Below are 16,219 nucleotides of genomic sequence, written 5' to 3' on the forward strand. Positions count from 1 at the left end.
TTTCGCAGGTGTTGCAAAAGCTTAAAACTGCAGGTCTTACTGTTAAGCCAGGGAAGTGTCAGGTAGCCATGCGGGAAGTACAATACCTGGTGAGAGGTCTCTATACGCTCCACCTCCGGTGACCGGGGAGCCTTATATCCAGGGTGCACAGCTGTATACACAGCTCTATATACCCCCATGGTGAGAGGTCACACCCTATGTACGACCCACCTCCGGTGCCCGGGGAGCCTTATATCCTGGGCGCACAGCTGTATACAGCACTATATACCCCCATAGTGAGAGGTCTCTATATGCTCCACCTCCGATGCCCGGGGAGCCTTATATCCGGGGCGCACAGCTGTATACACATTTGCTCCCATATTTCGCCCTGCGGCTGCACTTTCTCAGCGCCGGGTGCAGCCGCTCAGCATTTGCCGCCTCGTTCCCCATCAGTCTGTGACCCCAGGGGAGGGAGGAGATGATAAGCGATTACAGCACATCCAGATTACTGCTCTGCTCATACGTCGTGACAATGTGTCACCCGCAGAACAATGACAAGTCCAGAGGCAAATACTTATCACTGGATAATGAAGGAACAAAGAAGAAAATCCTCCGCACCGAGCCGAGCACCGACATACAGCAGACACCATCAGTATGGAAACTCCTCTCCAATGCAATGCATCATGGGAAAAACATATGCAGAGCAGCTCCTCTGGCCAGGGCCACAAATCAGCCACCTACATGCGGGGCTCTGGTTTGTCTGGAATGAGAGCCTTCCATGTTTTTTCCCATCAGTTGTGTCTGTAGACAGAGCCGGTGCCCCTGACCGGCATCTACACCACGGGCCAACAAGCAGCCTCCTCTGTGCTGATGAGGAGCAAAAGACACGAAACAAGGCTGTGCTCCTGACGGCAGTGTCTGGCTTCTACAAGGAGCAGGCATATTCTGCTTGGGTTGTAACATGCCCAATCCTTTTTCACCTACAGAAAATAGACACTAGAGATGTCGACAGCGGCATAGTCCCAACCCCTCACTGCACACACGTGCACGCTCGACTGAGAGGAGTATGCATATGGGAGCAGGAAGTGTTTGATTGCTCCGCAGCGCCACCACGGGGAAAGAGAAGCATTACATGGTGCTAGACAGCCTGCTGGGAGTTGTAGTGTCACATTCTGCATAGAAAAGCTTGTTACGATGTTTCCAGCAGCACAGAAGTGGCTGGAACTAATCCTTATTTTACGTTGTCATTCGGCCGTGAAGAAGCAGATAAACGGCTCGAAACGTCCCGTCTCCCAGCGGACGGGTCACCTCTTAATATTAAGCCCCAGAACTAAATGTGGAAAAAGGGAAAGTCACGCAGCCGCTGCCCTGAGGCCGAGGACATGGAAGATAACTGTACGATTCAAAGGCTTGTGTTTAGAAAGAGCAGCTTGCCCTGACCGCTCCGCTGGCATGCCCGCCCTGACCGCTCCGCTGGCACGCCCGCCCTGACCGCTCCGCTGGCACGCCCGCCCACCGCAGGGTCACAGACGGAATAAATCTCATTAATGGACGCACAGGTCTCGGAGCGCTGTTTTGAGGCGGCCAGCAGCGCCTGCCAGCGAGGGGCAGCCGGGTACCTGCTGCCCACGGTCATGCGTAGCACCACCTGCTGTCTGTCCGCTGGTATTTCTCTGTACACAGTGTGGCCGGGGTTTATGTGAAGGGGCTGCAGTTCTGTGCAGGGCCAAGGGGAGCGCTGCTCTGCAGAGAAAGCTTCCCAGTCCCCACACTTCATCCGGGGTCTCTGTTTGGCAGCTGTTTGAGCACAGGCTCTGTCTTCCCGTGTTTACATGTGCACACAAAGACCGGTCATACAAGTGTCATGGAAAGGCAAACAGGAGCAGCGGCAAATTACAGGAGCACAATGGGGGTATTGTCACAGGGACGGCGTGCAGAGGAGCGCTGCAGAGCCCAAGGGGTTACACAGGACTCAGGAAGAGCCTCCTATGCTACATGTACGGACCCGGTCCATCTATGGTGCTGGTCACCGAGGACAATGTTTGACTGCAGCAGTCACGGCCCCGTAGGTCCAGAAGAGGAAGTATGGAGGATGGCGGGGGGCCGGGCAGCGGAGGATCGGAGGGCGAGCGTACTTCATTACGTTACGATATCATGGGGGTGGCGACTGGTGCAGCCATGACGTTATCTGGCAATATCCACACAACCGGCGGCTCGATCATGGAGATGTGAATAGCCGTACAGTGTCACATAGCAGAGGGGAGAGGAGTAACGTCCCCCACACACAGCATCACATAGCAGAGAGCAGCAACGTCCCCCTACACAGCGTCACATAGCGGAGAGGAGTAACGTCCCCCCCTACAGTGTCAGATAGAGGAGAGGCGTCCCCCCACACAGCGTCACATAGCGGAGGAGTAACGTCCCCCCGCACAGTGTCAGATAGAGGAGAGAAGAGGAGCAACGTCCCCCACACACAGCGTCACATAGCGGAGGGGAGAGGAGCAACGTCCCCCGCACACAGCATCACATAGCAGAGAGCAGCAACGTCCCCCCACACAGCGTCACATAGCGGAGAGGAGTAACGTCCCCCCCTACAGTGTCAGATAGAGGAGAGGCGTCCCCCCACACAGCGTCACATAGCGGAGGAGTAACGTCCCCCCGCACAGTGTCAGATAGAGGAGAGAAGAGGAGCAACGTCCCCCACACACAGCGTCACATAGCGGAGGGAGAGGAGTAACGTCCCCCAGTACAGCGTCACAGAGAGGAGAGGAGTAACGTCCCCCCCCCCAGTTTCAGATAGAGGAGAGGAGATGCGTCCCCCCGCACAGTGTCAGATAGAGGAGAGGAACAACGTCCCCCACACAGCGTCACATAGCGGAGAGGAGAGGAGCAACGTCCCCCAGCACAGTGTCACATAGCGGAGAGGAGCAACGACCCCAGCACAGCGTCACATAGCGGAGAGGAGCAACGTCCCCCCCCACACAGCGTCACATAGAGGAGGGAGAGGAGCAACGTCCCCCAGCACAGCGTCACATAGTGGAAGAGAGAGGAGCAACGTCCCCCAGCACAGCATCACATAGAGGGGAGAGGAGCAACGTCCCCACACAGTGTCACATAGCGGAGGGGAAAGGAGCAACGACCTCCCCCCCACAGCGTCACATAGCGGAGAGGAGCAACGTCCCCACGCACACAGCGCTCGCTGACTTAGGGGCCTGCAGCCAGCGCTCATAAATCGCCATCTATTCGGGCATCTTGGCTAAAGGGTTGTAAATCTATTTCACCCAGCAGCAAAGTTAAAGGGGAGGTGGTCCCAGTGTCAAGAGATTGTGCTAAATTTATTTTTTTTATATTTCTAGCATAATGTTCTTATTCCATATTAAAATAAAAAATTAAATTCCTGCTATTCTCCACATCCTGCTATTGTACAGGAGGAGGAGGAGGTGAGCTGTGATATCACGTATTGTGAATGGTGGATCCTGTGTCATCTACTGTATATAGAGGTGCTATCAGTCATTGTACAGGAGGAGGAGGAGGAGAGCTGTGACATATATTGTGAATGGTGGATCCTGTGTTATCTACTGTATATAGAGGTGTTATCAGTCATTGTACAGGAGGGGGAGGTGAGCTGTGACATCTATTGTGAATGGTGGATCCTGTGTTATCTACTGTATATAGAGGTGTTATCAGTCCTTGTACAGGAGGGGGAGGTGAGCTGTGATATCACATATTGTGAATGGTGGATCATGTGCTATCAGTCATTGTACAGGAGGAGGATATGTTATGACACCACCTATAGTGAACGGTGGATTCTGTGTTATTTACTGTATATAGAGGTGTTATCAGTCATTGTACAGGAGGGGGAGGAGGTGAGCTGTATATAGAGGTGCTACCTGCCATTGTAATGCAGAAAAAATAAAGTCCCAGTCACCAGTGTGAACATTCAGGATTATACCTAAATTCCAGAGAATTACTACATGGGGTGACTTCCTGATGACACAGTAAGATGCACACTGTCAGGACTCCCCTGTACCGGACGATCTGGGGGAGATTGATGAGAGTGCATGTATCTGGAGCGCTCTCATATGTGACAGGGGACACCTGAGGTCTCGCCTCCTGCAGGGATCACCACTAATCCTAAATTCACAAAGCGGCCTGGATTCACCATCTGTTCCTTCGTGATGCGATCAGGTCCCTGCCGGCAGCTCACAGCCATATGGACGTCTCCACTGACACTAAGCAGAATATCATGGGTTCAGGTTGTTATGGCACTTGTAGTGCACTGCAGAGCAGCACTGTTCAATCTGTGACTCTCCAGAACCTAAGAAACTACAAGTCCCAGCATGCCCTGACAAACCCAGCCATTTGCAACTGTAAAACCTCATTCAGGCGAGTCAGCGCTGCAGCCCGTTCATTCCCAGGACCGGTCCCGGGGTATACAGCGATATTTCTCTCTAATAAAGTGATGGCATATGCCTTTAAGGCACCGTACAAACGTCAACATTTAAAGGGAAGGGCATTCTAGCAAAACAAATATGGCCGTCGTCACAGCTCCCACAAGGGTCATGACTGTGGCCCTGATGCCCAAGGAATCAACACTAGCAGATGGGCGACGTCCCATGCCTTACCTTTGGACGCCCTTGGACATCCCGGCCTTCTTGCTGACCAGCCGGTCGCTGCAGCAGTCCACCAGCCTCTTGAGCGTATAGAGACATTCCCGGAAGGTGGAGAAGAAGGGATAATGGCTGATGATGCACAGCGAGGTCAGAGTGCTGTTACGCGATCTCTGCGCTACTTTAGACAGACGCTTCCCCCGAGGCGAGTGATTGATATCCGGAGTGGACTCTGCGCTCTGAGCCTGTAAGGTCGACCCTCCGTCCGAGCCCTCGGACCCGTTCTCGGGGGCCAGCTTGGGCTGTTTGCGGCTTTTTTCTCTCGGGAGGCGTTTTTGAAAAGAGCGGTAAAAATTCATGCAGATTCCATAGCGTATGACGCCGCTGTCCTTATCGGTGAGCGTGAACACAAACGACGTGTCGTCCCGCAGGCTCATCCGCTTCTGCCGTACGCTGAGACATCCCTCCGGCTGGCAGAAAAACACCACGTCGGGAGGAAGGGGGAACTCTGGGTGGTCCTCCAGGGGGTATCGTCGAAGAAGCTCAGGCGTCTGGGCAACGCTGTCGCTGCTTGGCTGCCTGGAAAGGAGAGGAAAGCAGTGAGTATAGATGGCGGACAAGACACAAGAGAATAAATTTCAGACACCTGGAGCCTCAGAGCAGCGCTCCGTGCCCCGCAGCAGCCTCAGAGCAGCGCTCCATTCCCCGCAGCAGCCTCAGTACTACCTGCTCTTTCCAAAAGGAACGTGACCAGTGCAGCCAATCACTAGTTACAGCGGTGATCGCTGCGTCTGTGTAGCTCGAACAGAAAGTACAGAGACCAGCAGAGACAACAGGGAGGCAGAGAAATTAGCATTGACCAAAAATGTTCGCAGGACCTTGGTCACGTCATCAGTTTATACCTGCTGGACCAGAGCAAATCTCGCCCTACTCGCCAGCGTCTCCGACGCCTCTTCTGATTAGTCGGCTCAGCAGAAGTCATGCATTACAACGATGGCATGGAGCTGAGCCTACTAGTCAGAAGAGGCGCCAGGGATGCCAGTAGGTTGATGGTACGCAGCCGAGACCACGTCCGCAAGCGGTGACCAATGGTCAGATGAGTAAATGGGGGTCTTGTCTTTTAAACCATATGGCCACTGCTGGGGTGGAGGGGGAACGATTCAGGACGCGTGTGTGAAAACTTGGCTTTAGGGCGTCTTTGTCCCAGTGATCCTTTTTAAAGAATGCAAAAAAAGAAAAACATTTCCTTTTTGCTCCCGGTCACACGGGCAGGAAACGGTTAACTGCGCCTACTACCGACATGACCTAAAGGTAATCCGATGTCCCCGGGGAAGGAATGAAATATTAATTCATGACTACTGATCCTCTCCGAATGGAAACCTAATTACGCTGCATAATCTCTCATTTCTCCCCGTTATGAGAACGGTCGTCACATGAGAGCGAATGACGCCTGTGTTTCCACTTTCGGCTTTTAGGCGCTCCCTGCTCTTATACTTAACCGTCTACTCTTCAGTAATTTTTTTCTTTTTAGTCTCCATCTCACAAATAGTTTGCTTGCTCACTGGCACAATAATACACTAATACCTCAGTATAGAGCTGGACCGCCTGGGGGCGCCCTCTACTTACACTGTGGGGGGCTTATTAGCATCACCAGCACCGCAGACACAGGGACCCCCAATAGGTCACATCCATCCTTCCTTATGCCGGACTCACCTTGCGCCTATGATTACCAGGTAGTCCAGCAACCTGGGACACTGCTTCTTCTTCTGCCCCATGGTGGTCCCGCCGCCACTATTTCATCTTACCATCTGGACCATCGCTGATCAGGTGGGAACATCCGCAGGGACCTGGGGGGAGAAAGCTGATATTAGCACATGGCACCAGGGTTATATATAGGCTGAGGAGTAGACGGCACCGTCCTGCACAACCTCCACAGAGTCATATCCATCTGATCTGCAGCACAAGACCACCAAATGACAAATACCAGAGCCATGCCGAAACCTCACCATGTCCCCATGATCTCCATCACTGCTGATTGCCCATCGTCGCACCTACCTCCCCACACCTCCCTGCTCTCAGCACTCCTCCGTCATCTCCGCCTTGCAGCACAGCGGTCTGGCAGTCAGCCCCCCACGTCTATCACAGCCTTCCAATATGCAGCCCTGGCGCACGGCCCTGAGTGTCCTTGCAGCCGCTATGTGAATGAAGGATCTCTGCCCCACAGCTGGGTGGTCTCGGCATCACCGACCTTGTACAGACCCCACCACCTGTAGGCAAACTACCAAACACGGCTTCACAATGATGCACAAACACTTGAAAGCTCACCATGCCGACCTGCTGTGCAAAAGAGCTTCCTCAGCACGATGGCTGCCCTTTCCAGCCCAATTACAATTTTCCACAGCTCCCAGCAGAGCCCCCCTCTGGCCGCCCCCCTGCCCCGGCTTCATGCACCTGCCCACTGTATGCAACGTGCGCTTACCAGCCCACGACCCGCCCTGGCACTCAATGCCCATCCGCATCAGCACAGCCATCTCTCTCCTTGCTGGAGCGTGCACACTCGTCCCCGAGCCTCGGCCCCAGCACAGCCATCCTCGTACGTGTGGATTTATCTCTCGCTATTAATCATCCGTCTGCGTTGATCTTCTGGAATATCTCACCCTTCTTGCCTTCTCTCGCAGCAGCCATCCCCTGCCTGGCGGGAGTCATGTCCGCTCCAATCATCACTCCGCGCATCTCGCACTCAGCACGTCGGTTTGTGAAGATGTAGCAGAGCCGAATTTGCAACGTCACGTTGCAACACATGCACATCAGCATCCTTAGGCTACGTTCACATTTGCGGCCAGCGCCGCAGCGTCGGGCGCCGCAGCGGCGCCGCATGCGTCATGCGCCCCTATATTTAACATGGGGCGCATGGACATGCGGCGCACTTGCGTTTTGCGCCGCATGCGTCGCTGCGGCGCCCGCGTCGGTGCGCAGAGGACGCAGCAAGTTGCATTTTTGCTGCGTCCAAATTCAATGAAAAAAACGACGCATGCGGCGCAAAACGCAGCGTTGTGCATGCGTTTTGCTGCGTTTTTGTTTGCGTTGTGCGCTGCGGCGCCGACGCTGCGGCGCACAACGCAAATGTGAACGTAGCCTTACTCGTGAAGGACAAATGGCCATACACCGACATCGCCTACAGTAGTGGGGCGCACACAGCAGGGCTCCGGGGCCGGCACACACCGCGGGGCTCTGGGGCCGGCACACAACGCGGGGCTCCGGGGCCGGCACACAACGCGGGGCTCCGGGGCCGGCACACAACGCGGGGCTCCGGGGCCGGCACACAACGCGGGGCTCCGGGGCCGGCACACAACGCGGGGCTCCGGGGCCGGCACACAACGCGGGGCTCCGGGGCCGGCACACAACGCGGGGCTCCGGGGCCGGCACACAACGCGGGGCTGCACATTATGGTGTCAGGAGATGATCGTTACCCCTACAATATCTGAAATGCTTTTGACACCAAAAAGGCACAGCACTTAACAAGGTTATTCCCTTGATGACTGGGGGCCAACCACTGGGACCCCCAGCAGTCCAGAGACTGTGGTGCCCCCTCTTTAATGAAGTGGAAGTACGCGAGCTCCACATTGTCTATGGGATGGGTCTGCTGAAGAAAGCACAGCGCACCACTATGTCTTCCAGTCCCATAGACAATGAATAGAGCGGAGGCCCAAATGTGCTCCTCTGCTCCACTCAGGGCTGTGCAGAGCCCCCTTCTCAGGACCATTGGGGTCCCAGCAGTCAGGAGGTTGCGATTAGGGGCAGCACGTTCTGCTGTGTGATACGCCTGTATCTCAGTAGCAGGGTATTGCTTGGATATGCCATTATTGATGGGTCGGGGTCAGACCTCTGCGCCCCCCTCACCTCCTTCCCCAGCATCATTGCCGATCATCTACTGCACCACAGCTCTGTGCAAGTAAATGCAGCCGGCTTCTTTTTCCCTGCACTGTCAGGGGGCTGGGAGCGCTGCTCTGCAGGGAAAAACTTTAACAGGCAAGCCGTGCCGAAAAAAGCATCTCCTGATCAGTGGGGGTCCAAGAGATCAGACCACGAACCATCACTAAAAGGGGTTTCCAGGACATATATACGGATGGACAATCTTTAGGGCAGGTCATCAATGTCAGAACGATGGGTGTCCGACAGCCTCACTGATCAGCTCTGGTGGTGGCTCCACACACCATGTAGTGGCCGTTCTCAGTACTGCAGCTCAGCTCCTAATATAGTGAATGGGATCTGAGCTGCAGTACATTTTGACATGCGGCCACCAGCCCTACAAACAGCTGATCATTGGGGGGCCGGGTGTCTAAACCCCACCGGTCTGATATAGATGACCTATCCAAAGGCAGGGCAATCAATACATAAGTCATGGACAACCCCCTGAAGTGCTAAGTACCCTAGCGATACACATCACATCTCCAATGCAGTGACTGAGTCTATCTAAAGCATAACAGCGCCACATCTGTCCACTGGCCACATGCGGTATTGCAGGCTGCTCATCTGTAATACCAGACAAAACCCATAGACAGGAGAGGAGTCATTTCTTGTACACGCACCTGTTGAGATAACAGAAAGGGAGGAGGTTTACCTTAAAGGGATTGTCCATTACTGGATAACTCCTTTTTAATGGGCCCAACAAGATTAAAAAAAAGGATCAATACACCACTCCTAAGCCGGCGTCGCTCCTCTGTACTCAATGCTGCGTCCCTCACTGATCCTCTTAGCATCAACATTGGGTGGAGAGATAACGTAAGCGCTGCAGCCAATCAGCAGCGACTGATCATTAATGCTGCAGCTGATCCATGGCTGCAGACCTCACTTGATGTAGCACTGAGCATAGAGGCACATCAATTATCCCCAAAGTGCTCAGATCTGCTGACAACATCCATGCAGGATGGCGGTATTACGGACTCCTCCAGCTCTTGGTCGCTGATCTATGCGAGGTTCCCTGTAAGACGCCTCCTGCCGGACCAGAACTGACGATACACACAAACCTAGAAGAGCCGCGCCGCCATCTGTACACACACGTATCGCCGTCACGCCTGTGCACACATTCCTAGCGCGGCCTTGTTGGCTAATGGTGGCTGTGAATACTACGAGCAGCGAGCCATCTGCCTCCTCCGAGCCGCACACCCGCCTCCACCTACAAACACCACGCAGTCCTCCTATTCCCAGGCTCCACCGCCATTTACATTCACTGACAGGTTTGGGGTATTTTTTTTAACCATGGTATTACCGCTTCTGGGAAAGGTGGATCATAGCCAATCTGGCAGATATTACTGCCCCCCATAGGGGTCATCACCAGAACTCCTGAGAGTAACCTACCCATTTACACAGGGATGAGGCGGGCGTATGGGGCATCGTCCAGATTCTCCAGAAAAGGATAACTCTGTTCCCATGTACCGCTATCTGATGAGGATTTCTTTGCTGAAAAAGTGCAAATTTTCTACACTTAACCCTTTGCACTGCTAAGGGAGGACTCTGCAGCGATATCCACAGAGCTGGATTTTCCTTAATCTCCTGGCAGGGAATTATCTCCTGCATATTCACACCACAGAAACGTGCACCAGATCCGTGGCATTTGTGCTGTTGGGATCTAGCAGATCATGTGGCAGTAATGTATGGATCTCTGAATACTCAGGGGCGCTGTAAACGTAATGGAGATGTCAGCGAGGAGATGGAAAGGCCGCAGTTTATTCTCAGCCTCCCGCGGGACGATGCAGCCATCTGTGCGCGGACAATGTGCAAGTCAGGTCGCGTTTTGCAACAAGAAGTCGTAATCAAGGTTACAAAGAATCTCCGGAGATAATGAAGGGATGGCAGGAACTGACACTGGAGCAGAGGGGGATAATGACCTACAGCCAAACCGGAGAGGCGGACGACAATGGCTTCATCAGGAGTAAATAGGACGGCGTGATGAAGAGGCAGCGAGGACATGATGGACGGAGGGGGAAGAAGGGCGACAGGAACAGAGAGAAGCAAAGGGGGAGGGAAGAGGAAGAAACTCGAGATCCGCAGATTAGGACATTCAGAGTGACAGCAGATCAGGCAGGGAGATTGTCCGGCTGCCCGGGAGATCAGCAGCTGCCCGGGAGATCAGCAGCTGCCTGCACTGGCGCCTCAAATCCGCACTGCAAATAAAGGGACGGGACGTCTGCCCGATACTACAGCTGAGAAATAAGACTATGCATGACGGACAATGTGACACATAAAAGAAAAAAAAAAAAAAAAACTACAACCATTTCACGTGCCGACACTGATCACTATAGCACACAGCTATAATCACAGACCTCGCTCACCACTCCATGGGGTCTCGTAACATACCACAGTTAAAGGGGAGGTCACATATGCAGGACCCCGCTCTCAGCAAACAGTTGCAGGATACATGATGAATTACAAGGTGGCCAGATAAGCAACAAGCACGGCTCACACTGGGGAGTCAGAGGACCCCAGTATTACACTCACACCCAAATAACAGAGGTGTCAAGAGGCGGAGCGCAGGGACAATCACGCTCCCTGCATACAGAGACTAGGACTGAGATACTGGGTTTCACCTCCCGTCCCATCTATTCTACCCAACATGGATCAATAATACAGATCTGGATAAGACGTCAGCCACGTTGCCCCTCCTTGTACACGACGGATGCAGCCACGTTGACCCCCTTCCTTGTACACGACGGACGCAGCCACGTTGCCCCCCCCTTGTACACGACGGACGCAGCCACGTTGCCCCCCCTTGTACACGACGGACGTAGCCACGTTGCCCCCCCCCCCCTTGTACACGACGGACGCAGCCACGTTGCCCCCCCCCTTGTACACGACGGACGCAGCCACGTTGCCCCCCCTTGTACACGACGGACGCAACCACGTTGCCCCCCCTTGTACACAACGGACGCAGCCACGTTGCCCCCCCCCCTTGTACACAACGGACGCAGCCACGTTGCCCCTCCCTTGTACACAACGGACGCAGCCACGTTGCCCCTCCCTTGTACACAACGGACGCAGCCACGTTGCCCCCCCTTGTACACAATGGACGCAGCCACGTTACACACACACACACACACACACACACACACACACACACACACACACACACACACACACACACACACACACACACACACACACACACACACACCCCAGTACACAACGGACGCAGCTGTGAGAAAAACAAGCAAGAAGGGAAGAACAGAAAATAATTGCTGGAGGCCGGGGGACCGCAGGACAGTGACGGGTCAGAGAGATCATGATTGGGAGTCACAAGAATGGAAGCACCAGGCCAGAGGAGCAGCACACAGGTGAGATGTGGGGGGCCAGCGAGGAGGAGAGCAGGGGGCTCTCTTAGGCCCTTGGTCTAGCAGCTCCATCCAGTTTGTGGCCAACATGATGCCTCTTCTCATTAACAGGCCTGGAGACGTTCATATGCTGCAATGCCGTGACATTGCGGGGGCTCAGGGTCAGCAGCACCGGGGGACGGCAGGTTGTTATGCGACTTTCCCCTCCTCAGACTTACCTCTCGGATACTGTGCAGGACATACGGTGGCCCCTCTATGCTGAGCCTGTGGACGCCCCACAGTGAGTCATGGGCCCTTACTACCCTCATCTGCAGCACAGTGGATGATGAAGACCCCCATTCCTGGACGGTGCGCTCACTGACTGCAGCCGCGGGGGCACAACGTCAGCACGGCCCACAAGCAAACCAGGGAAAATCGAAGGTCCAGGGGGGTCCTGGGGCTAACAAGTAAATTGGTGGCGCGGAGGGAGAGGGGTCCTGCAGCAGACACCTATATTGGTGGTATGGGGTCTTATGGCAGGCACAGATGTCAGCAGCGCAGTGATACAGGAGGAGGAGGGGGGGGTCTGCTGCCGACATATATTGGGGATACATATGGTTGCCGGTTGCACAGACGGATGTCGGTTATATTGGGGGCTCCCGGGTCACAGCCAGACGTCTGTTATACAGGGGGGGACTCCCGGGGCACAGCCAGACGTCTGTTATACAGGGGGGGGGGCTCCCGGGGCACAGCCAGACGTCTGTTATACAGGGGGGGGGCTCCCGGGGCACAGCCAGACGTCTGTTATACAGGGGGGGGGCTCCCGGGGCACAGCCAGACGTCTGTTATACAGGGGGGGGGCTCCCGGGGCACAGCCAGACGTCTGTTATACAGGGGGGGGGCTCCCGGGGCACAGCCAGACGTCTGTTATACAGGGGGGGGGCTCCCGGGGCACAGCCAGACGTCTGTTATACAGGGGGGGACTCCCGGGGCACAGCCAGACGTCTGTTATACAGGGGGGGGCTCCCGGGGCACAGCCAGACGTCTGTTATACAGGGGGGGGCTCCCGGGGCACAGCCAGACGTCTGTTATACAGGGGGGGGCTCCCGGGGCACAGCCAGACGTCTGTTATACAGGGGGGGACTCCCGGGGCACAGCCAGACGTCTGTTATACAGGGGGGGGGCTCCCGGGGCACAGCCAGACGTCTGTTCTACAGGGGGGGACTCCCGGGGCACAGCCAGACGTCTGTTATACAGGGGGGGACTCCCGGGGCACAGCCAGAGGTCGGTTATACTGGGGGGCTCCCGGGGCACAGCCAGACGTCTGTTATACAGGGGGGGGGGCTCCCGGGGCACAGCCAGACGTCTGATATACAGGGGGGACTCCCCGGGCACAGCCAGACGTCTGTTATACAGGGGGGGACTCCTGGGGCACAGCCAGACGTCTGTTATACAGGGGGGGACTCCCGGGGCACAGCCAGACGTCTGTTATACAGGGGGGGACTCCCGGGGCACAGCCAGAGGTCGGTTATACTGGGGGGCTCCCGGGGCACAGTCAGAGGTCGGTTGTGCGGGGGGGGGGGGGGGGGCTCCAGGGGCAGAGACGGACATGTTTTATGTAGGGTCCCGGGCACACACTGATGTCGGGGTACTGGGGTCCTGAGGAGCATTGGGGACCTGACACCCTGCATTACCCTGCGCCCAGTCACCAGTGTCCGCCCGCCTGTGAGGGTCCTGAAGCCTCCTCAACGGGCAGTGACCGGCAGCACTGGGGCAGGAGGATGTCAGGGAGATGGAGGATGAGTGATGCCAGCAGCAGGGACACCACGGCGGCCGCCCGGGGAGCAGGCGGGAGCGCACGGCCGGACGCACCGGCTGACCACTGACCTGTCACCGCCGCAGCCTCTCCGGAACCGACACCGTACATGAGCGCGCACCGGCTGCTCCCCGCCCGCGCATCACCACAGGGCCGAGCCACGCCCCCTCTCGCCTGCTGCCCACGACGTGACGCACGCCCAATCCTGGCGTCATGACGTCTTCTGCCTGGTTTCTATGGCGACGGTGTGAGGCCTAAAAACAGCACCAAAGCCCCAGTAGAGTAATAAAATGTATGAAAATAACAGATGTCTGTGACCCTGTGCAGCGACATCATATAGGGGGCTGTGCTGAGGGGGCTAGTCACGTGTCCGGGCCCTCACACTCCCAGGGGCCCCTCTGCGCTATAGCTTACTCTTTCTGGCTTTTTTTTTTTTGCATTATGAGTTGTCGTTTTTATCGTCACCATTTTGGGGTCCACACAACTTTCTGTTCTTTAAAATCAGCGATTCTGACACATAAATATGACCACGGACGTGTACATTGCAGACCAGGGTCCGAGAGGGCGGCCATGACGGCGGTCTGAGCACATTGTCATCGCACCGTGGCTCCCACTGCGAGGACCCGTGTTCTGCACCGCCGTATATCGAGAAGGCGAGACGCCTCTTCGCCTCCACAGTGCCAGCGGTCTAGATGTGCGAGAGGCCTAGACGTGTGAGCGGCCACCATAGTGCCATCGGTCTAGACGTGCGAGCGGCCTCCACAGTGCGAGGGGCCTAGACGTGCGAGGGCCACCACAGTGCCAGCGGTCTAGACGTGCGAGCGGCCTCCACAGTGCGAGGGGCCTAGACGTGCGAGCGGCCTCCACAATGCCAGCGGCCTAGACGTGCGAGTGGCCTCCACAGTGCGAGCGGCCTAGACGTGCGAGTGGCCTCCACAGTGCGAGAGGCCTAGACGTGCGAGTGGCCTCCACAGTGCCAGCGGCCTAGACGTGCGAGCGGCCTCCACAGTGCCAGCGGCCTAGACGTGCGAGCGGCCTCCACAGTGCGAGGGGCCTAGACGTGCGAGCGGCCTCCACAGTGCCAGTGGTCTAGACGTGCGAGCAGTCTCCACAGTGCGAGAGGCCTAGACGTGCGAGTGGCCTCCACAGTGCGAGAGGCCTAGACGTGCGAGTGGCCTCCACAGTGCCAGCGGCCTAGACGTGCGAGCGGCCTCCACAGTGCCAGCGGCCTAGACGTGTGAGCGGCCTCCACAGTGCCAGCGGTCTAGACGTGCGAGCGGCCTCCACAGTGCGAGAGGCCTAGACATGCGAGCGGCCTCCACAGTGCAAGTGGTCTAGACGTGCGAGCGGCCTCCACAGTGCGAGCGGCCTAGACGTGACAGCGGCCTAGACGTGACAGCGGCCTAGACGTGACAGCGGCCTCCACAGTGCCAGCAGTCTAGACATGTGAGCGGCCTCCACAGTGCGAGGGGACTAGACGTGCGAGCGGCCTCCACAGTGCCAGCGGCCTAGACGTGCGAACGGCCTCCACAGTGCCAGCGGCCTAGACGTGCGAGCGGCCTCCACAGTGCCAGCGGCCTAGACGTGCAAGCGGCCTCCACAGTGCGAGCGGCCTAGACGTGCGAGCGGCCTCCACAGTGCGAGCTGCCTAGACGTGCGAGCGGCCTCCACAGTGCCAGCAGTCTAGACATGTGAGCGCCCTCCACAGTGCGAGGGGCCTAGACGTGCGAGCAGCCTCCACAGTGCCAGCGGTCTAGATGTGCGAGCAGCCTCCACAGTGCGAGCGGCCTAGACGTGCGAGCAGCCTCCACAGTGCGAGCGGCCTAGACGTGCAAGCGGCCTCCACAGTTCCAGCAGTCTAGACATGTGAGCGGCCTCCACAGTGCCAGCGGCCTAGATGTGCAAGCAGCCTCCACAGTGCCAGCGGCCTAGACGTGCAAGCGGCCTCCACAGTGCCAGCGGTCTAGATGTGCGAGCGGCCTCCACAGTGCCAGCGGTCTACATGTGCGAGCGGCCTCCACAGTGCGAGCGGCCTAGACGTGCGAGCGGCCTCCAAAGTGCCAGCGGCATAGACGAGCGAGCAGCCTCCACAGTGCGAGCGGCCTAGACGTGCAAGCGGCCTCCACAGTGCCAGCAGTCTAGACATGTGAGCGGCCTCCACAGTGCGAGGGGCCTAGACGTGTGGGCGGCCTCCACAGTGCCAGCGGCCTAGATGTGCGAGCGGCCTAGACGTGTGAGCGGCCACCACAGTGCCAGCGGTCTAGACGTGTGAGCGGCCTCCACAGTGCGAGGGGCCTAGACGTGCGAGCGGCCTCCACAGTGCGAGGGGCCTAGACGTGCAAGCGGCCTCCACAGTGCCAGCGGTCTAGATGTGCGAGAGGCCTAGAGGTGTGAGCGGCCACCATAGTGCCATCGGTCTAGACGTGCGAGCGGCCTCCACAGTGCGAGGGGCCTAGACGTGCGAGGGCCACCACAGTGCCAGCGGTCTAGACGTGCGAGCGGCCTCC

General features: G+C 56.9%; 2 protein-coding genes across 39 annotated transcripts in view; one reads left to right on the forward strand and one right to left on the reverse strand.

Annotated features, from left to right (window-relative positions):
• Window positions 1–13,916, reverse strand: part of MADD (MAP kinase activating death domain) — a 71,044-nt gene extending 57,128 nt beyond the window's left edge. For 34 of the 38 annotated variants that reach the window (XM_077286797.1, XM_077286793.1, XM_077286795.1 and 31 more), the window contains exons 1-3: window positions 13,784–13,916; window positions 6,303–6,436; window positions 4,605–5,168 (exon numbers count right to left, since the gene is read on the reverse strand). In XM_077286797.1, the coding sequence (XP_077142912.1) occupies window positions 4,605–5,168; window positions 6,303–6,364 (626 nt within the window). In that variant the 5' untranslated portion in view covers window positions 6,365–6,436; window positions 13,784–13,916. Of the gene's footprint in view, window positions 1–4,604; window positions 5,169–6,302; window positions 6,437–7,068; window positions 7,213–7,246; window positions 7,321–12,135; window positions 12,159–13,783 lie in introns of those variants that run through there. The other 4 variants (XM_077286764.1, XM_077286786.1, XM_077286763.1 and 1 more) reach the window with 4 other exon arrangements.
• Window positions 11,863–16,219, forward strand: part of ACP2 (acid phosphatase 2, lysosomal) — a 47,097-nt gene continuing 42,740 nt past the window's right edge. Inside the window, exon 1 of the mRNA XM_077286803.1 lies at window positions 11,863–11,920. Within this exon, the coding sequence (XP_077142918.1) occupies window positions 11,869–11,920 (52 nt within the window). The 5' untranslated portion in view covers window positions 11,863–11,868. The remainder of the gene's footprint in view (window positions 11,921–16,219) is intronic.

Source organism: Ranitomeya variabilis, chromosome 2 (assembly GCF_051348905.1).
Source record: "Ranitomeya variabilis isolate aRanVar5 chromosome 2, aRanVar5.hap1, whole genome shotgun sequence".
NCBI classification, from domain to species: domain Eukaryota; kingdom Metazoa; phylum Chordata; class Amphibia; order Anura; family Dendrobatidae; genus Ranitomeya; species Ranitomeya variabilis.